The sequence below is a fragment of the Sprattus sprattus genome, assembly GCF_963457725.1.
Source record: "Sprattus sprattus genome assembly, chromosome: 16".
NCBI classification, from domain to species: Eukaryota; Metazoa; Chordata; class Actinopteri; order Clupeiformes; family Clupeidae; genus Sprattus; species Sprattus sprattus.
The window spans coordinates 6,014,489-6,036,264 of NC_137914.1; the positions used below are offsets into that span (position 1 = coordinate 6,014,489).

General features: G+C 48.0%; 1 protein-coding gene across 1 annotated transcript in view; it reads right to left on the minus strand.

The window, feature by feature from the left end:
* The window catches only part of aven (apoptosis, caspase activation inhibitor), a gene marked incomplete at its 5' end in the record, with an annotated part of 33,161 nt that overhangs the window by 1,816 nt on the left and 9,569 nt on the right, over positions 1-21,776 (minus strand). The window contains one exon of the mRNA XM_080853700.1: positions 3,010-3,080. Within this exon, the coding sequence (XP_080709826.1) occupies positions 3,010-3,080 (71 nt within the window). The remainder of the gene's footprint in view (positions 1-3,009; positions 3,081-21,776) is intronic.

Below are 21,776 nucleotides of genomic sequence, written 5' to 3' on the forward strand. Positions count from 1 at the left end.
AGGGAGAGAGATGAGGAGAGGAGAGAGGGAGAGGGATGAGGAGAGGGAGAGGGATGAGGAGAGAGGGAGAGAGATGAGGAGAGGAGAGAGGGATGAGGAGAGGAGAGAGATGAGGAGAGGAGAGAGGGAGAGGGATGAGGAGAGAGGGAGAGAGATGAGGAGAGGAGAGAGGGAGAGAGATGAGGAGAGGAGAGAGGGAGAGAGATGGGAGAGGGAGAGGGATGAGGAGAGGAGAGAGATGAGGAGAGGAGAGAGGGAGAGAGATGAGGAGAGGAGAGAGGGAGAGAGATGAGGAGAGGGAGAGGGATGAGGAGAGAGGGAGAGGGATGAGGAGAGGAGAGAGATGAGGAGACGAGAGAGATGAGGAGAGAGGGAGAGAGATGAGGAGAGGAGAGATGGAGAGAGAGAGAGAGATGAGGAGAGAGGGAGAGAGATGAGGAGAGAGAGAGAGATGAGAGGAGAGATGGAGAGAGATGAGGAGAGGGAGAGAGATGAGGAGAGGAGAGAGGGAGAGGGATGAGGAGAGGAGAGAGGGATGAGGAGAGGAGAGAGGGAGAGAGATGAGGAGAGGAGAGAGGGAGAGAGGGAGAGAGATGAGGAGAGGAGAGAGGGAGAGGGATGAGGAGAGGAGAGAGGGAGAGAGATGAGGAGAGGAGAGAGGGAGAGATGAGAGGAGAGAGTGGAGGAGAGGAGAGAGGGAAAGATGAGAGGAGAGAGGGAGAAAGGGCAGAGATAAGGAGAGGAGAGAGGGGGAGAGATGAGGAGAGGAGAGGGGGAGAGATGAGGAGAGGAGAGAGGGATGAGGAGAGGAGAGAGATGAGGAGAGGAGAGAGGGAGAGGGATGAGGAGAGAGGGAGAGAGATGAGGAGAGGAGAGAGGGAGAGAGATGAGGAGAGGAGAGAGGGAGAGAGATGGGAGAGGGAGAGGGATGAGGAGAGGAGAGAGATGAGGAGAGGAGAGAGGGAGAGAGATGAGGAGAGAGGGAGAGGGATGAGGAGAGGAGAGAGATGAGGAGACGAGAGAGATGAGGAGAGAGGGAGAGAGATGAGGAGAGGAGAGATGGAGAGAGAGAGAGAGATGAGGAGAGAGGGAGAGAGATGAGGAGAGAGAGAGAGATGAGAGGAGAGATGGAGAGAGATGAGGAGAGGGAGAGAGATGAGGAGAGGAGAGAGGGAGAGGGATGAGGAGAGAGGGAGAGGGAGTGAGATGAGGAGAGAGGGAGAGAGATGAGGAGAGGAGAGAGGAAGAGAGATAAGGAGAGAGGGAGAAGAGAGTGAGATGAGGAGAGGAGAGAGGGAGAGAGATGAGGAGAGGAGAGAGGGAGAGGGATGAGGAGAGAGGGAGAGGGATGAGGAGAGGAGAGAGGGAGAGAGATGAGGAGAGGAGAGAGGGAGTGAGATGAGGAGAGAGGGAGAGAGATGAGGAGAGGAGAGAGGAAGAGAGATAAGGAGAGAGGGAGGAGAGAGTGAGATGAGGAGAGGAGAGAGGGAGAGAGATGAGGAGAGGAGAGAGGGAAAGATGAGAGGGAGAGAGATGAGGAGAGGAGAGAGTGAGATGGGGAGAGGGAGAGAGATGAGGAGAGGAGAGAGGGAGAGGAGAGAGTGAGATGAGGAGAGGAGAGGAGAGAGGGAGAGAGATGAGGAGAGGAGAGAGGGAGAGATGAGGAGAGGAGAGAGGAAGAGAGGAGAGGAGAGAGGAAGAGAGGAGAGGAGAGAGGAAGAGAGGAGAGAGGAGAGGAGAGATGGAGAGAGAGAGAGAGGCAGAGATAAGGAGAGGAGAGAGGGGGAGAGATGAGGAGAGGAGAGAGGGAGAGGGATGAGGAGAGAGGGAGAGGGATGAGGAGAGGAGAGAGGGAGAGAGATGAGGAGAGGAGAGAGGGAGAGAGATGAGAGAGGGAGAGGGATGAGGAGAGGAGAGAGATGAGGAGAGAGGGAGAGAGATGAGGAGAGGAGAGAGGGAGAGGGATGAGGAGAGGAGAGAGATGAGGAGACGAGAGAGATGAGGAGAGAGGGAGAGAGATGAGGAGAGGAGAGATGGAGAGAGAGAGAGAGAGAGATGAGGAGAGGAGAGAGGGAGAGAGATGAGGAGAGATGAGAGGAGAGATGGAGAGAGAGAGGGAGAGAGATGAGGAGAGGAGAGAGGGAGAGAGATGAGGAGAGGAGAGAGGGAGAGGAGAGAGTGAGATGAGATGAGGAGAGGAGAGAGGGAGTGAGATGAGGAGAGAGGGAGAGAGATGAGGAGAGGAGAGAGGAAGAGAGATAAGGAGAGAGGGAGGAGAGAGTGAGATGAGGAGAGGAGAGAGGGAGAGAGATGAGGAGAGGAGAGAGGGAAAGATGAGAGGGAGAGAGATGAGGAGAGGAGAGAGTGAGATGGGGAGAGGGAGAGAGATGAGGAGAGGAGAGAGGGAGAGGAGAGAGTGAGATGAGGAGAGGAGAGAGGGAGAGAGATGAGGAGAGGAGAGAGGGAGAGATGAGGAGAGGAGAGAGGAAGAGAGGAGAGGAGAGAGGAAGAGAGGAGAGAGGAGAGGAGAGATGGAGAGAGAGAGATAAGGCGAGGAGAGAGGGAGAAAGGGCAGAGATGATGAGAGGAAGCATCCTGTTGTGCAGACACACACACACACAAGCTTCTAAAACATTCAGCCTCAGTGTATAGAGATCTTACAGATGCAATTTAATATAAGAACATTCAATGGACAGTATAATAAAAGCGGTAATACTACTACTACTACTTCTACTACTACTAATAATAATGCTTTTTTTTTTTTTTTTAAGATTTGTTTTTGGGCTTTTTATGCCTTTAATTGACAGAGCAGTGAAGATTGTGACAGGAAATGAGAGGGAGAAGAGGTGGGGAGTGGACAGGAGAAATGGCATCGGGCCGGATTCGAACCCGTGACCTCCTTGAGCGTCAAGCCCGGATGTGGTCGGGGCTACTGTTTGAGCCACAGTGCCCCCCCTAATAATGCTTTTTAAGACTCAACACATTGTATATAAAAATGCAAGTCAGTACCTGATGAGCAGCCAGTGAGTCCATTTCCCAGTCCTTCTCCTCTGAGAAGCGGAACTGTGTGAATGAATCTCCTGTGGGGGAAAAAGCAGAAGATCAAACTCCTGTTTCAATACCCCATCAACACCAGGGACCAGACGGTGTTCTAGAACACAGTTATCTCATCAAATCACAGAGCCCTCTCTCTTACGATGAAAACTGAGACAACATTTGATAAAATTGACATAAACCTGAGTGTAAAAAAAATGGTGAAGGCTTGCGACTATCCAGGTTGTGGCAACAAAGATGACGGTGAATCGACTCTCAGTTTTCATCGTTTTCCTGTGACGGACGTTTCTCTCAGGCAACTTTGGCGAATCAAACTTTCGCGAATCAACTTTTGCGAAAACAACCTCCTTTCATTTCACCAAAAAGAATGGAAATGGAAGAACACATTGTTGTCAAACACAAAACATCCTGAGTGGATTTTGAATTTTAGGAATATAAAGCTGTGCAGTGAGACACAGGGCATGTATGTTCTGTCCTCGTTCTTTTCAGAAAGGGGGGTACATGACAATGATCCCCCCCCCCCCCCCCGCCTGCTCCACCATCTCAGCTCACATATGGCAACATACACAGCCATCATTCCTACTGTGGACCTGATCAAGACTCAACTACAGCCAGAAGAGGGAACCGGACGACACTTTGGAGAGCTGGACATATGAGGACACTTTAGGAGAGGTGGACATGTGAGGAGACTTTAGGAGAGGTGGACATGTGAGGACACTTTTGGAGAGGTGGCCATATGAGGACACTTTAGGAGAGGTGGACATATGAGGACACCTTTGGAGAGGTGGAGATGTGAGGACACTTTTGGAGAGGTGGACATATAAGGGCACTTTAGGAGAGGTGGACATATTAGAACACTTTAGGAGAGGTGGACATATAAGGACACTCTAGGAGAGGTGGACATATGAGGACACTTTAGGAGAGGTGGACATATTAGGGCACTTTAGGAGAGGTGGACATATTAGGGCACTTTTTTAGAGGTGGACATATGAGGACACTTTTGGAGAGGTGGACATATGAGGACACTTTAGGAGAGGTGGACATATGAGGACACTTTAGGAGAGGTGGACATATGGGGACACCTTTGGAGAGGTGGAGATGTGAGGACACTTTTGGAGAGGTGGACATATGAGGACACTTTTGGAGAGGTGGACATATAAGGGCACTTTAGGAGAGGTGGACATATTAGAACACTTTAGGAAAGGTGGACATATAAGGACACTCTAGGAGAGGTGGACATATGAGGACACTTTAGGAGAGGTGGACATTTTAGGGCACTTTAGGAGAGGTGGACATATTAGGGCACTTTTTTAGAGGTGGACATATGAGGACACTTTTGGAGAGGTGGACATATGAGGACACTTTAGGAGAGGTGGACATATGAGGACACTTTAGGAGAGGTGGACATATTAGGGCACTTTAGGAGAGGTGGACATATTAGAACACTTTAGGAGAGGTGGACATATAAGGACACTCTAGGAGAGGTGGACATATGAGGACACTTTAGGAGAGGTGGACATATTAGGGCACTTTAGGAGAGGTGGACATATTAGGGCACTTTTTTAGAGGTGGACATATGAGGACACTTTTGGAGAGGTGGACATATGAGGACACTTTAGGAGAGGTGGACATATGAGGACACTTTAGGAGAGGTGGACATATGGGGACACCTTTGGAGAGGTGGAGATGTGACGACACTTTTGGAGAGATGGACATATGAGGACACTTTTGGAGAGGTGGACATATAAGGGCACTTTAGGAGAGGTGGACATATTAGAACACTTTAGGAGAGGTGGACATGTGAGGACACTTTTGGAGAGGTGGCCATATGAGGACACTTTAGGAGAGGTGGACATATGAGGACACCTTTGGAGAGGTGGAGATGTGAGGACACTTTTGGAGAGGTGGACATATAAGGGCACTTTAGGAGAGGTGGACATATTAGAACACTTTAGGAGAGGTGGACATATAAGGACACTCTAGGAGAGGTGGACATATGAGGACACTTTAGGAGAGGTGGACATGTTAGGGCACTTTAGGAGAGGTGGACATATTAGGGCACTTTTTTAGAGGTGGACATATGAGGACACTTTTGGAGAGGTGGACATATGAGGACACTTTAGGAGAGGTGGACATATAAGGGCACTTTAGGAGAGGTGGACATATTAGGGCACTTTTTTAGAGGTGGACATATGAGGACACTTTTGGAGAGGTGGACATATGAGGACACTTTAGGAGAGGTGGACATATGAGGACACTTTAGGAGAGGTGGACATATGGGGACACCTTTGGAGAGGTGGAGATGTGAGGACACTTTTGGAGAGGTGGACATATGAGGACACTTTTGGAGAGGTGGACATATAAGGGCACTTTAGGAGAGGTGGACATATTAGAACACTTTAGGAGAGGTGGACATATAAGGACACTCTAGGAGAGGTGGACATATGAGGACACTTTAGGAGAGGTGGACATATTAGGGCACTTTTTTAGAGGTGGACATATGAGGACACTTTTGGAGAGGTGGACATATGAGGACACTTTAGGAGAGGTGGACATATGAGGACACTTTAGGAGAGGTGGACATATTAGGGCACTTTAGGAGAGGTGGACATATTAGAACACTTTAGGAGAGGTGGACATATAAGGACACTCTAGGAGAGGTGGACATATTAGGGCACTTTTTTAGAGGTGGACATATGAGGACACTTTTGGAGAGGTGGACATATGAGGACACTTTAGGAGAGGTGGACATATGAGGACACTTTAGGAGAGGTGGACATATGGGGACACCTTTGGAGAGGTGGAGATGTGACGACACTTTTGGAGAGATGGACATATGAGGACACTTTTGGAGAGGTGGACATATAAGGGCACTTTAGGAGAGGTGGACATATTAGAACACTTTAGGAGAGGTGGACATATAAGGACACTCTAGGAGAGGTGGACATATGAGGACACTTTAGGAGAGGTGGACATATTAGGGCACTTTAGGAGAGGTGGACATATTAGGGCACTTTTTTAGAGGTGGACATATGAGGACACTTTTGGAGAGGTGGACATATGAGGACACTTTAGGAGAGGTGGACATATGAGGACACTTTAGGGGAGGTGGACATATTAGGGCACTTTAGGAGAGGTGGACATATTAGGGCACTTTTTTAGAGGTGGACAAATGAGGACACTTTTGGAGAGGTGGACATATGAGGACACTTTTGGAGAGGTGGACATATGAGGACACTTTAGGAGAGGTGGACATATGAGGACACTTTAGGAGAGGTGGACATATGGGGACACCTTTGGAGAGGTGGAGATATGAGGACACTTTTGGAGAGGTGGACATATTAGGGCACTTTTGGAGAGGTGGACATATGGGGACATTTTATGAGAGGTGGACATATGAGGACACTTTTGGAGAGGTGGATATATGAGGACACTTTTGGAGAGGTGGACATATGAGGACACTTTTGGAGAGGTGGACAAATGGAGACACTTTTGGAGAGGTGGACATATTAGGACACTTTTGGAGAGGTGGATATATGAGGACACTTTTGGAGAGGTGGACATATGTCCACCTCTCATAAAATGTCCCCATATGTCCACCTCTCCAAAAGTGTCCTCATATATCCACCTCTCCAAAAGTGTCCTAATATGTCCACCTCTCCAAAAGTGTCTCCATTTGTCCACCTCTCCAAAAGTGTCCTCATATGTCCACCTCTCCAAAAGTGTCCTCATATATCCACCTCTCCAAAAGTGTCCTCATATATCCACCTCTCCAAAAGTGTCCTCATATGTCCACCTCTCATAAAATGTCCCCATATGAGGACACTTTTGAAGAGGTGGACATATGGGGACATTTTATGAGAGGTGGCCATATGAGGACACTTTTGGAGAGGTGGACATATAAGGACACTTTAGGAGAGGTGGACATATTAGGACACTTTTGGAGAGGTGGACATATGAGGACACTTTAGGAGAGGTGGACATATTCCCTCACAGGGGACCGTATGTTTGTTGCATGGAGAACTGAATGGTCCCTACTCAAGGCAAATCAAATTTCAGTAATTCTTAAAGCCCATCTAAGAGGAGGCAATACCATATTTATCACACAATGGCATGTATTGAAGAGCAGCACCAAGATAATGACCACTTACTACCCAGACAATAGGAATGCGCTCCATATATGTATTGATCGAGACCTAGTCAGTTAGAAGCAGTATCAACAGTGTAAATACTACAAGGACAACTGATGGAACGTGAAGTTAATTGTCCCCTTGGGATTACAACCACCAATTACAGGCTTTCAGAAGCATTTTAAATGACAGTTTCACAAGGCCACCCATTATTGGGGACTTTATCAGTAGTGTGCCTGCAACGCGATGTACTGTTCTTCTCGAGTCCTCCTCCTCATTATTCCGCTTTTGACACTCCTAGAGCTTTTGATGACATGACCGTCCTCATCCCATGCCAGGCTCTTTTAAAAAATGTTTTCAGTCATTCTTTTCTTTTTCTCATCCATTGAACTGAATGGGGAAACACCTCTGAGAACTCCAGAAACCGTCGCTGAAGAACATCCTGTTTTGAACATCACTGTTTTGAAAGTATAATAAAGTGACATTAAACGGAGCCTTACAAACTGCTCATCTGCTCTCAGTGAAGATACCACCACCAATGCAGATTAATAAAAGTCTATGTTACAGCTGATGTTTTGCACATGTGAATTCAAAGTGACAAAGTAACCTAATATCCACGAAACTACTTCCAGCCAACAATTAACATGGTAACACAACTCCGCCGCTAGCAATATAGCATTCATGTTTTGCACCTAACATTTCAACTGACGTTATGGATATTCATCTGCTGTATTTTTAAATGAATAAAGAATCCACCAACACTGTGGATTATTTACATCCTCCATTCCATCTGATGTTTTGCTCAGGCAAATTCACAGTGAGAAGGGCAAGTCTGCGATAACAAAACACTAGTTTGCTCATGCATTGCTCTTTTAAACACGACAGCACAGGTCAGTTATGAATTAAAGCATGTTTGTCATTATCGTTTTGATTGGTAATCAATCGTTTTTCCTTAATCTGGGTTATGTATCTTATTGCCCAAATTAAATGTGATCAATCATAGCATACTGTGTGCTGTATCCACGGGGGTTAAGGCATATAATCGATTGTTAGCTTGCAAGAATTAGCGATCCTACTGCCGGGTCATCACACTTTGCATTTGCGTGCGGAAATTCATATCCAGTTTATGTTTACGCTCAGAATAGATAAGCCTCTCCTCACGAGAGCAGATTGCTTGAAAAAATGATCGCAGGCTAATTTTTAACATCTGTTCCATATTTTTGCCTTTTTGCATAAACCGAAAAGGCCATATGATGGCCTAAGGCTGGTCAGCCAGTCCGCAGCGCTGTAGCTTCCACACTCTCAGGCACTCGCTGATTAAACTTTGCACTCCCACTTACAACTCAAGCTGAATTCGTGACAGTTTCAGAAAGAAAAAAATATATTACAAGGCCTCTCTTTTGGAAGCCTTGAGTGAGGTCTAGGTTGGGTCCCTGACTCCTATCCCACCCCCCCACCCCACCCCCCAGCGCTGAATATCATTTGCACTTCAGAGCCGGCTGAATGCGTGCTGTGTGTGTGTGTGTGTGTGTGTGTGTGTGTGTGTGTGTGCGCGGCAGGGCGGCAGGCATGGAGGACAGGAGAAGAGAGCAGCGTGCCTGTCATGAACAGCTGTCCTGGGCCCGGGCAGCACAGATCGAATGGCCGTCTCGATGCGGCACAGCACCACACTGGGCCAGCAGCGCCCACCCCCATCCCCCCCACTCCCCTCTCCACATGTTCGGCCCACGGTCACATACCCCCCCCTCGTTCAGCCGTGCCACCCTTGTCAAATGCAGCTGGTTAAGCTGCTGATTGCTCCACAGAGCAAGAGTGGAGGGTCAAGTGGCAAAGCGACGCTGGAGCACAGCTTCTGTCAGCTTGGGCGCGTTCGCATTCGGGGAGAAACTTAGGGGCTGGGGGGGACTGGGGCGGGGGGCGGGGGGGCAGACAGGCGGAGGGATGATTTATGCAGCCGTAACAGCAGCTCTTCGGGATTGCAATTACTAAGTGCAGAAGTGGTGGGACAATGGCTCTCCATCTGCCAGCGAGTTATAAAACAGACGGACAGAGAGCCTTAGCATACAAGATGTCAGGAGAACAATTCACCTTTTTCCTCCACACACACACACACACACACACACAAACAATCCCATCACACTCAGAAAACACACATACACACTCCCATCACACTCTCACATACACACACACACACACTCCCATCACACTCACACACACACACACACACTCCCACACACACACACTCCCATCACACTCACACTCACACACACACACACACACACTCCCATCACACTCACACAGGAACTCATCTCTCCTGCCAGGTCAGAGCTGCTGACCATCTGGGAGTAGTGCGTCATCACCCGGGCGACAATGTCATCCCGATCGGTGACTGGCAGCGGTGGATGGAAGATGCCCTCATGGCAGTTTTAGAATGTTTCTTTCACTGTCAATGACAGTGCCACAGCAACAGCTGCCATGGCGATAAGCACTGGCCCTGTCAGAGCCGCAGAGCTGGAGCCAAGCACAGGTCACTTCACAGAGCATGCGGCATGGCTCCCATCCCTTTTACTGTAGAAGCATCTCAGCCTGGCAAAGCCTCACCTACTGCATAGCCAACACTTCTGTAACACTGTGGCAACGTATATATAATGTTTGAGTTCAGATATGTTTAGAGATCTTATCATATAGTGCAAAACCAAACGCGTAACAAACAAAGCCCAAAAGGTTCATTTTCTTATTTAGCTAAAAAAGGCATAGCGAAAATTCTCTTAGAATGTTGCTACTGTTCAAAAACTCAATGACATGACATCTCCATTGTAACATAGAGCAACTCTTGATGCCTCTTGTATGTTAACTGTATCAATGAACTGGTGGACGAATGAACTTAGAGACATGAATTGACCACGTTTATGTAGGGAGTAGGGACTCCTACAGGGTTGTTTTGATGTCAGACTGTGAGGCATCCCTCACACAGAGGTTGCCTTTGGAGTCATTTAAACAGTCATGGCCATAGCATAACACTGAACTAGAATAACAAGTTTTTAAAACCAACAGAGCTACTGAACAGCTCAGGCCTCTATGAAAACACTGCATGTTTGAAGAAGCCCTAATGGCCTACTGTGGATGGTCCTTCAGTTCAGCACACTGAAACATATCCCTTCTGGACTGTTTAGTCTGTAATCTCTGGTGGTCTATTATAGGCAGAAAGTGCCCCCCACCCCCATCCCCCACCCCACACCCAAAATGACAAATCATGGGGTAGGTTTTCAGCTACTAGTGTTTGTGTTTCTTTCTGCAACAATCCCATTGTACCGTGATGTGGAATAATGACCTGCGCAAACTGAAACCGTTAAACGTTGTCAAGGAGTTGGCCATGTATGGTCTAAATGATTCCCGAGCTGAAGGCTAACCATATTTGGCGCATGAGGCATCTGGGCATATTTGTATTGTTAATGGGAATCAGATATTAATGGTTGTTGGCGCGGTTTTCGACGCAGAAGCCTCGGAGAGTCTGCAGTCCGTCTTTGGGCGCCTTTCAGGCTTCGGCTGTGTGTTAATCCGCCCCAATCCGTCTGAATATCAATCAAAGGAGAACATCTGCAGAAGCGCCCTGAGAGACTCGGATGCTCTCCTGCAGCCATTCAGCAGCCAGGGTGGTTACCAATCACCAGTCAGAGCCATTCAGCAGCCAGGGTGGTAACCAATCACCAGTCAGAGCCATAAAGTGTTGCATGTCCAGGGTGGTAACCAATCACCAGTCAGAGCCATTCAGCAGCCAGGGTGGTAACCAATCACCAGTCAGAGCCATCCAGCAGCCAGGGTGGTAACCAATCACCAGTCAGAGCCATAAAGTGTTGCATGTCCAGGATGGTAACCAATCACCAGTCAGAGCCATAAAGAGTCCCATGTCCAGGGTGGTAACCAATCACCAGTCAGAGCCATTCAGCAAGCAAGGGTGGTAACCAATCACCAGTTAGAGCCATAAAGTGTCTAAGAGAGAAGTGGACCGTCCTGAGGGTTGGGCATTTTGGACAGTTTTTTTTTGGGGGGAGGGGGGTGGGCTGGTCGAGAGGGGTTACCGCAGGGTCGATCGGGTCGCGCTGCAACCCTGGCATGCGCTCCCAGTGACAGATGTGTCCCACCCCTCAGGCTGGCACTCCTAAGCCTGCTGGCCCGGATGCGAGAGAGGGAAAGAGAGAGAGAGAGAGAGAGAGGGAGAGAGAGAGAGAGAGGGAGAGAGGGAAAGAGAGGGGAGAGAGAGAGCGAGAGAGAGGGAGAGAGAGGGAGAGAGAGAGAGAGGGAGAGAGAGAGGGAGAGAGAGGGGAGAGAGGGAACGAGAGGGGAGAGAGAGAGGGAGAGAGAGGGGAGAGAGGGAAAGAGAGGGGAGAGAGGGAGAGAGAGAGAGAGAGAGGGAAAGAGAGGGGAGAGAGGGAAAGAGAGGGGAGAGAGAGAGAGAGAGAGAGAGAGAGAGAGAGAGAGAGAGCGAGAGAGAGGGAGAGAGAGGGAGAGAGAGGGGAGAGAGGGAACGAGAGGGGAGAGAGGGAGAGAGAGAGAGGGAGAGAGGGGGAGAGAGAGAGAGAAAGAGAGGGGAGAGAGGGAGAGAGGGAGAGAGGGAAAGAGAGGGAGAGAGGGAAAGAGAGGGAGAGAGAGAGAGAGAGAGAGAGCGAGCAAGAGAGAGGGAGAGAGAGGGAAAGAGAGAGAGAGGGAGAGAGAGGGGAGAGAGGGAACGAGAGGGGAGAGAGAGAGGGAGAGAGGGAACGAGAGGGGAGAGATAGGGAGAGAGAGAGAGAGAGGGAAAGAGAGGGGAAAGAGGGAGCGAGAGAGAGAGAGAGAGGGAGAGAGGGCACCGGCATGCAGGCAGACCTTAGGGGAGGCCTCTTTAAAGTGGTGCCAGCTGAGCACTTTATTAAAAATCGGCCACTTCATTACTATACGCGTTTGAGAGACGCTGTGATCTCTCGGCTCGGCTTCCAAGGGAGCGCTTTAATCGAATGTGTTTTGTAAATGTAAATTTCCGCCATCGCTCTCACTCCGTTTAGCTCACGCTTTCGCTTCCCTTGCCACCGTGCCCCCTGGCATCTCCACTAGGCATGGACGGATGCACTTCTGAAGAGCATGCCTGCTGCCATCTTCAGTCGCCCTCAGCGAAATCAACAACATGAAGTGAGTTGTATCTTCTCTTGCATCCTTTACCCCGATGGCCAGTGAGGAGGGCTGTGATGATCTCAGCTGATCTCAGATCACACGTGATTCCATAATACAAAGGACGCAAGCAGTAGAAAGCCAGACTGCACAAGGTCTCTTCCTGTTCAAAGGGAGTTTTTGAGAGGAAGAGAGAGAGAGAGAGGGGGGGGGAGAGAGAGTGAGAGTTCCATCAAGAAGAGAAGTAATCTGTAACACGTGGGCCATGTAGATTTCCCTGGGGTTGCCAAAATACAAAGGACGCAAGCAGTAGAAAGCCAGACTGCACAAGGTTTCTTCCTGTTCAAAGGGAGTTTTTCGTCGCCTAGGATATATGTGCTTGCTCTAAATGGTTACGCCACCATATAAATGAACACAATTGAAATAAACTGGACTGAAGGATCTGAAGTGAACAAACATGCAGTAGGCTCCTTCCATGTTTGCTTATCCACCTGGGCTCATACAACTTGAGTGCTGTTTGAATAGGCTAACTATTATACAGTCTTTCATTGCTACTGTATGTCCTTCAAGAGACTGCATGTTGACTGTTCCCCACCCCTTTAGCAAAGAACGCTTGGGTGAACCGTGGTTCTCCTCTACCTCTCAACGCAGCCACCATTAAACAACATCAACAAGACTGAGTCCTTATAACAAGCTGGTCTGAAACCTCCACATTAATCGGCATCTCCTTAGCATAACCCAACGGCAGCCAATTAAACACAAATCAGCTGTAGAACTAACCAGGCATTCAATAAATCATTTCACACTAATTGCAATTAAAGTCTGAGGTCAATGACGCACAACAAACATCAGCCAGTTCTTCGATCGAAGCAACCGATGAAACCAGAGCATACTGAGGAAAGAGTGTAGTGGCTGTTTGTTTGTCTTTTCGAAAGCAGAGTGTTGAAGGTGGTTCGTTAGACTAAACAGACAAACATCGTTGACGCGGTCACAAAGACCAATTAGAGGGTCAATTCGTTTGTAATTCACAGAAAGCAGTTCACAGCACCAGAAATATTGAACCCCCCCACCCCCCTTCCTACCAGCACACTTTCTGTGAAGGAATGATGAACACCACCACAACAACAACAACACATCAAACACCAATGACCAATTTTGAATTAAGTTGAACTAATGACATGCATAATAACATCAAGCCACTGAACATTTGCACCATAATGTCTTTTTATACTGTATCCACTTTACTGCACTACCTGTATTAATTGTACTTTTCTACCTCATTCACTTGATTTCATTTGTTACCACCAGTATACTTACACCTGCACTTTATATACTTATCATACCTCACTCCTACCTCAATTGCTGCTAGTCTCAATTCTGTTTATATTACAATTATTTGTCATATTCTAACTCTTACTGTACATATCATATTTATGCACTTATTCCACTTACATCTGTACATACTCTGCACTTTTATTGCTATTTTGCACTTCTGGTTAGATGCTAAACTGCATTTCGTTGTCTCAGTACTTGTACTCTGTGCAATGACAATAAAGTTGAATCTAATCTAATCTAATCTAATAACATAACATTGATTTTGACTTCAGAATCAGGTTTTATTGGCCAAGTAAGTTTGTACAAACAAGGAATTTGACTTGGACTTTCCCTCCACACATCATTACAGTTTTTAATTACAGTGCCTCGGCAAAGACTCATTCCCCAGCACTCCAGTGGTGCCACAGAGCCACTTCACAGCGCAGTTCTCCACAATGTTAAACCGGTAGGCTACATTTCCCAAACGTCATCCTCCCATTCTGTGGTGTTCTGCCAAGTTACCTTTTTATGATGTGTGCGATCAAAGGAATCCGCTCCCATGAATTCTTAGTGCACAATGCAGAAGATAAAAAAGGCAGACTCTGAATGATTTGCATAATTAAGCGACTTATATAATGACTCTGTATCTCGCCTTTCCGAAAGATATTTAACAATGGGTGATGAAAATCCTACTGTGCCGTGTTTAACAATGGTCTAATTTAGCCATTTTGGATGGCAGTGAAAGCGGAGTCTCAGGGGCTGGTGGTGAGGGGGGGGTGGGGGGGTGGTTGGGGTTGCTGACGGGGTTGGGGGGGGGGGGGGGGGGGTGGTTGGGGTTGGTGTTGCTGACGGGAGACTAAGAGCTCAGGTACCTCGGAGCTGATTTCCTCAGTGCTCAATCAAAAAGAAACGAATACAAAAAAAAGAGAGAGAGACTTCTCCAACGGCACAAATCACTGAATGGCAGAACGATGAGCTCAGGAAACGTTTGTCCTCCACGTTGCCATGGAGGTCAAGCAAATAATTGGCCTAAAACTAATCACCACAGACGACGCAGCAGCACAATGGACTGATAAAGGCCCCCATTGACGCCTGCTGCTCAAACAAGCACACAACACAGGATGAGAAAATGTCTCCTGGCGCAGCCCAGGGAGGGATGAATGTGTGAGAGGAGTGGGGGGATCGGGGGGATGGGCTGTTGTCGGTTGACGCCTGACGTGGCAGCGGACAGTTTGCCAGTCCAGTGGGAAGCATCCAGATTCGGACAAACACTTAACTTTGCGCGGCCCGTGTGTGTTTGCGCGTCCTGGCACCCTGTGGGGCCGGCCGGCGTGGCTAAGAGGCTAATCAGCGGTAAATAAGGCTGATGCCAGCCGCAGCTGCGGACACACCGCGCGGCAACAACGCCGCCAGGGAAACGGGCATCACGTCACGCAGCGTGGGGTCCAGCTGAGACGCTCGTTAACGACAGGCTTGGCAGCAGTGCATCAATGCAACACCGGCGTCAACGCTGGCAAACGGCATCTGGCCAATCCATTGGGTGACCAACGGTCATTGATCAAAGAGAGGTGTTTCTTTTTTTTCATTAGCCAGCAGCATGGGACACTACACACATTTGTTTTTGACAACCACATAACAGGGTTGTTTTTGACATCCACATAACAGGGTTGTTTTTGTTGTCAGGACTGTATCGCTTGGTTGGTTTCGACACGGATCTATACATCCAGTGTACCATTGTCAATCCCAGATGGTAATTAATGAAAAATGTGACATGCAAGTAGGTCTAAAACGCCTAAAAAAAAAGACACAGTATTAATGGTCTTAAACTGGACCCTCTCCACACAGCTAGGTTTAGGGAATTAACTGTCAGAGAATTGTCTGCGATTCAAGGCACGGCTGGAGCTGGCTGGCGACAGTGGCTGGCTCATTATAACGAAAATATCTATGGCACTCAATTCAATAAAGAAGAATGACACTCTCCTCTTCGATCAGAAACATCAATAATTCTTTGAACTAAAAGGGCATCATCTGATTTCATAAACTGAGGGGAGTTTTTTGAAAAGAGGCAACAGCTCGTGGCAAAAACACAGAATCTGTAGAAGTGAACATTTTTCAGACTCGATCAGAATATCGTTTTTCAAATAACACAAACAGTCAAATGTGGAAGGCACTAATACTTTGTGAGTTGTAGCTATCATCAAGAAAAATAGCTAACATCTAACATCTATGGAAAATATATAAAGTATAATTGCTAAAACTATTTAATTACTATATATTTTCTGCAGTCTTTAAAATAGTAGGTTTATTTCTTCCCCCCCCTCTTTTGAGCATCAGTTGGTCATCATATCACACAATGAGAGCGACACTCCACTCTGCCCACATGTCACTGGGGTCCACCCTCCAGACTAACAACATGCTTTTAAGTGACTGCTCCTCTCACCTGAGGCAAAACAAACACTCTCAGCGGGATTACGCACCTGGACGAGCGGCCATGCACACCACAAGGGGCCTGCTTTCACAAGACAAATATATTGAATCTGCTCAAAGCTCTCACAAAAAGCAAATCAATACAGCTCACAGGACACGGGTGTAATGAAAGAGGCAGGTCTACGGCCCGCAGAAACGATACGCTGATAAATGTGATCGGTGCTTATTAGATTGTCCAATTATTTGGCCACGGAGGTTCCATCTTCGGCAGAGCCAATTAAAAGCCGCAGTCCAAAAGTGTTTGTTTTCTTTCAGCTCTGCTTCTTCTATGTCAACGTGCATTTAAAACATTACATTACGAAACAACCGTTGCGTAGCATATCCTGAAACCAAACCATCATCAACAACTTGCCTTGAACCACAAAACCCACAAAATCGATTCCAGCAGGGCAAAATGATGTGAAACTGTGGGGGAAACCAAATGTGAAATTGGGGACACGGGTTACTTATTTGGAGCACACGACTTTAAAAAAAAAGTCTTAACATGTTTTTCTTTGAGGATTTGCTTCACCCATCCTTTATCTAATGTAATAATCATACATACCGCAGCTTTCTTCACACATTTTGATGAGAGTGTGTAAAGAGGTGGGGTGGGGGAGTAATTTCTTCAAGTGGTCCTGCTATGTCCATAATTGGCACTATCAGACACCTGGTCCGTTAGTCGCATTTATAAGCAACATTTACAAAATGAATATAAGATTAATTGGATTTTCTCTCCAAAAGGTAGAAAGCTGCTGTGAGAATGACCGAATGGTCACATAGATGACTGGTTCGGCCTAAAACATCATGGCACTGCAATTAAGCAAGGAGGTGTCCCCCTCTGTGAGAAGTGAAGGTTTCAAGTGGTTTCAAACTACTTCTACAGTGGAGCAAACGGAATGACGAGTCAAGTTAGTGAAGCCTAGCAGATAGCACAGGTGCCTTAAACTTGGCACAGAGAGAGGGAATTCATAAAGATGCCATCTTTCCAGCAGAATAATCACGCTGAGCACTAACGGTTCAGGTATACGAGTCCTGTTTTTAAAACTGGTGTGTACATGTTAGTGTGTGTGTGTGTGTGTGTGTGTGACTGGAGGCGGATGGGCCAGAGATCCAGGCGTTTTTCCGCTGGAGCTCCTGAGCCTTTCAGACACCAGCGTGGGTGGATTATGTGCATGCATCCAGAATATGATTACAACGACAACATCGGGGGGGCGGGGCGGGAGAGCTAAAAAAAATGCTAAAAAGTCATCTCCCTCAGCCCCACTTGGCATAACATCCCTCATCACAGCAGAGTTACAAGAGCTTATGCAACATAGCTGAAGGTTTTTTGTTTTGTTTTTTTTAGACGGGCATGCAGCATTACCCTCATCCGTCATAATGAAGCACCACAACGGCACAACTCAAAGGCTTTGGAACAGAACACAGAACCACGAGAGACTTTGCCTGCCTGTTTCCATTCTGCCTTAAATCGAGCTTTGAAGCTTTGTGGGGGGTTGGGGGAGGTTGGGGGGTGGTTGTGAACTTGGCACATGTGTGGGGGTGGTTGGTGTTGATGACAGGCGCTAGCTGTGACCAGGGGGACTTGTATGATCTGATGAGACCAGATAAGGTGCTAAGGTGTGGCTTATACCAGAGGGGGTGACCATCTTAAAGGACGCTGGCACAGATGATGGAGGGCCCAGATGTTGACAGCTACAAGAATCGAGGCCACAGCTCGGAGCGAGAGGAGGGGGGGGGTAAAAGAGTCTCCCACAGGTGCGCTGTCACTGACGATCAATCACCACGGCCCGACCTCATGTAGTACACGTACAAATGCCAGATGCCCTCCAATGACACATCTTGCCATGTGCTCAGAGGGGATGCAGATGGATTGAAGGATACAAGAACAGGACAGCAGCTAAAGACCCCCATTCCATAGGCATACAGACAGGCCGACAGACAGATAGGCCGACAGACTGACAGACCGACAGACAGACAGGCAGACAGGCCGACAAACAGACAGACAGGCCGACAGGCAAACAGGCCGACAGGCCGACAGGCCGACAGACAGGCCGACAGACACACAGACAGACAGACAGGCAGGCTGACAAACAGGCCGACAGACAGGCCAGCAGACAGGCGGACAGACAGGCGGACAGACAGACAGAAAGACACACAGACAGACAGTCTGTCCTTGGTGGTGGTGGTGGTGGTGGGGGGGGCGATGTGGTGGCAGTGGCGGGGGGGGGGACTGTGGGCATGAATATGATGAAGGTGCGTGCTGCAAAGAGCCGCCACCGTGTATTTATGTGTCTCATTAGCCGTCCTCGGGGATGCATAACGCAGCTCATATCCTCCATTACCTCTCCATTACGCTCAATACGATTTGAAGCCTGGAAAATCCATGGGAACACGGGCGGCATTACATAAACCATTTCCCCTCAATGTTAGAGACAGCCTGAAGGACTTGTTAAAAGCAGCTGGACCAGGGCTGCTTCCCAGAGGCCCCAGCCGACAACCTTGTACGCATTGTTTGTGTGGGTCCGTGAGGGTCCGTCTGTGCGCGTGTGTGCGTGTGTCACTCTGGAGGATGTGTCCGTGTCCGTGTGTGTGTGTGTGTGTGTGTGTGTGCACGTGTGTGGGTCCGTGTGTGTGTGTGTGTGTGTGCGTGTGTGTGCATGTGTGTGTGTGCGTGTGTCTGTGTGAGTGTGTGTGTGTGTGTGTGTCCGTGTGTGTGTGTGTGTGTGTGTGTGTGTGTGTGCTTGTGTGCGTGTGTGCGTGTGTGTGCGAGCGTGTGTGTGTGTGTGTGTGTGTGTGTGTGTGTGTGCGCGTGTGTGCCTGCGTGTGTGCGTGTGTGTGTGTGTGCGTGTGCGTGTGTGGGTCCGTGTGTGTGTGTGTGCGTGTGCGTGTGTGGGTCCGTGCGTGTGTGCGTGTGTGTCACTCTGGAGGATAGACTGCTCTGGGTGGTCTGATAGGGTGTCTGTACAAACTGTGCTCTCGGAGAGAAGGCCACTCATACACACCAACACACACCTGCACACAAGATGACTTTGATAAGGCCGGGAGAAACGACAAGCCGAGGACTCTGCAACCAAAGGCACAGAATCTTCCAGAATGAGGGTCCAAAGAAATTTCATTCCTTCACGTGGCATGTCCGGAAATTGTGGGCGAGCTTACGATAATTGTGCAACACAAGCCACAACAATGAATTGAAATTTAAAATAATGTGCGAGGACAGCCAGAACTCATCATTCAACTTTAAAACAGAGAGGCTGAAGGCCACAATCAGTTTCTGGTCTTTTTTCAAAGCAAATGGTGCAGCACATATCAAAGCTCTACTGACTGCACCAAGAAACAGTTTGACTGAGCATGAAAGTGTTTAATCTATGGCTATAAAACCACCATTCATTGCAGAGGGGCTTATCAATATTGAACACTTTAGATACCTTCAGTATCTATGTCAACATCGGATCCCACAGCATGACTTGCCAACGGACATTATATCTGATTTCCAACATTCTTCCTTCAAACCGAGGGCCTGTTCCCAAATTTGAAAATCTGCTGCTTAGCTGGTCGGTGTGCGAAGTGCGACAGGCAACCAGTCCCTTAGCGAGCACGAAGACTTGCACTCTCTAGTGTGATTTTCTGGGTGTGTGTGCGTGTGTTAGTGTGTGTGTGGGTGTGTGTATGTGTGTATGTGTGTATGTGTGTGTGCTTAGAATCCATTTTAGGAAATGATGGACCAAGTCCTCCGAGCCTAATCCTCCGGTCTTATCACTACTTATCTGTGTCTTAAGAAGTGTAATCTACTGTGCTTCATCAAGGGTAATTAGTCTACAATTACTTACATTTTTTTGACAGTCTGAGAGGCCTCAGGTTACAAAAGGGTCTATAATGACTTACTCAATACATCTCAGTGCTGGACTCTCACGTGTCGTCATTTGGGCGCAATCGCACGGACGCATTCCTTCAAAGTTCGCGGGAACACTGATATTTTCGCTGTTACAAACAAGTATGCATCACTGGGAATTTGTATCTAGTAAACCAAACAGAGGGCTCAACACAAAGTGGGCTCTAAGGCGGCCACGGATTTATAAGATGCCTGAAAGTTCCAAATCGGAAGTGACGTAGTGTTTCAGAACACTGTCAGAATCAACTTTTTTTTTGTATTGTTTAGGGTTAGGGTTAGAGTATAAGGCTGAAAACTAGGTCTCGGTACCCCTACCAACGCCTGAAAGTATGTTACACTTCCTGAACCCCCTGTGTATGACGTCACGTGATTTCCGATTTGGAACTTTCAGGCATCTGATAAATCCACAACCCTTTAAGGCCTCGGCACCTAACCTCTGACAGTTTTGGTCAAGGCAGAAGTGTCACAGCAAAAGCGTGAAAGTTCAATTTACTTCTGTATATCGAACATCTGCCCACTACCTTTTGTACGGTCTGCAGCATAAAAAAAAAAAGAAACGCTGGCATGATTGACTCTTTCAGATCACACAAACCGTAAGATCAAACCAGGCAAGTGACTTAAGCACAGACAAATCAATGTGATGCTACCTGACACTTCGATTTCCTTAATCTGGCAGGAATCCGATGACTCGAGCTTAGTGAGATAGAGTTGAGGTTAATATCTACCTTACGAACATCCCTTATTGCATGAAGTTGATACCGCCCTTACGAACATCCCTTATTTCATAAAGTTAATATCGACCTTACGAACATCCCTTATTTCATGAAGTCTCCCGACAAGCATACCAAGCCAATGTCTCCAGCACGTTCTGGCTTCGGGGGGAGAGGGGAGAGGAGAGAGGATCTGACAGGCTTAAGATGAAGGGAGCAGACAGGAGAGATAAGACGCCGAGAGGAAGCGTCGCTGCACAGGACCCCTGGCACCTGTTACACAACACGCCAGGGCCTTATCTTGACCAGCCAGGTCAAACTGTCAGGGGAACGAGGGGGTAGAAAAAAAACACACATATATAAATTTGGGAACTGGCCTCAGTTGGCCATCCTGATAGCAACTGCTCACCCCAAGCTGTTCAAACACACGGCCACTAATGTTAGTCACCCAAAGATAGCCTCCCCCCCCTCACCACCACCACTGCCGCAATCACAACCACCACAGCCACCATCACCACAACCACCGCCGCCATCACCACAACCACCGCCGCCATCACCACAACCACCGCCGCCATCACCACAACCACCGCCGCCATCACCACTTTGGTCTTAACTGAGCTGGGCCAGCAGGCTAATTAATGAACCTGTTATGCATCAGGAAGCGTCCTCCTGTCTTGACTCTCCCCCGCATTCGACAGCCACACACACTCGCCAGCGATGCGCGCGACTACTCACAAGAAACCCAACCCACCCAAGTCAATGCTTTAATTGAACCCCACCACAAGTCCCAACGTTAATAGTAAACGATGCAAAATTATACCCAACCTGCTGTTTGTTTCATTTGCATTCTTTGGGAAAACTAGGGAAAACTACTTTTAACCGGGAATATAATGCCCTGTCAAATGAAAGCTAAGCCCACCGGAAGCATTCACCACATCTTTAGGTGAAATAAGGGCAGCACAAACACTAAACATTCTCTTGAATTCGACAAGTATGCCATTTTAGCCTACAGGTATCCTATGGGGAGACTATGAAATAGTTGTATGTTGCACATTGGCAACAATGCTT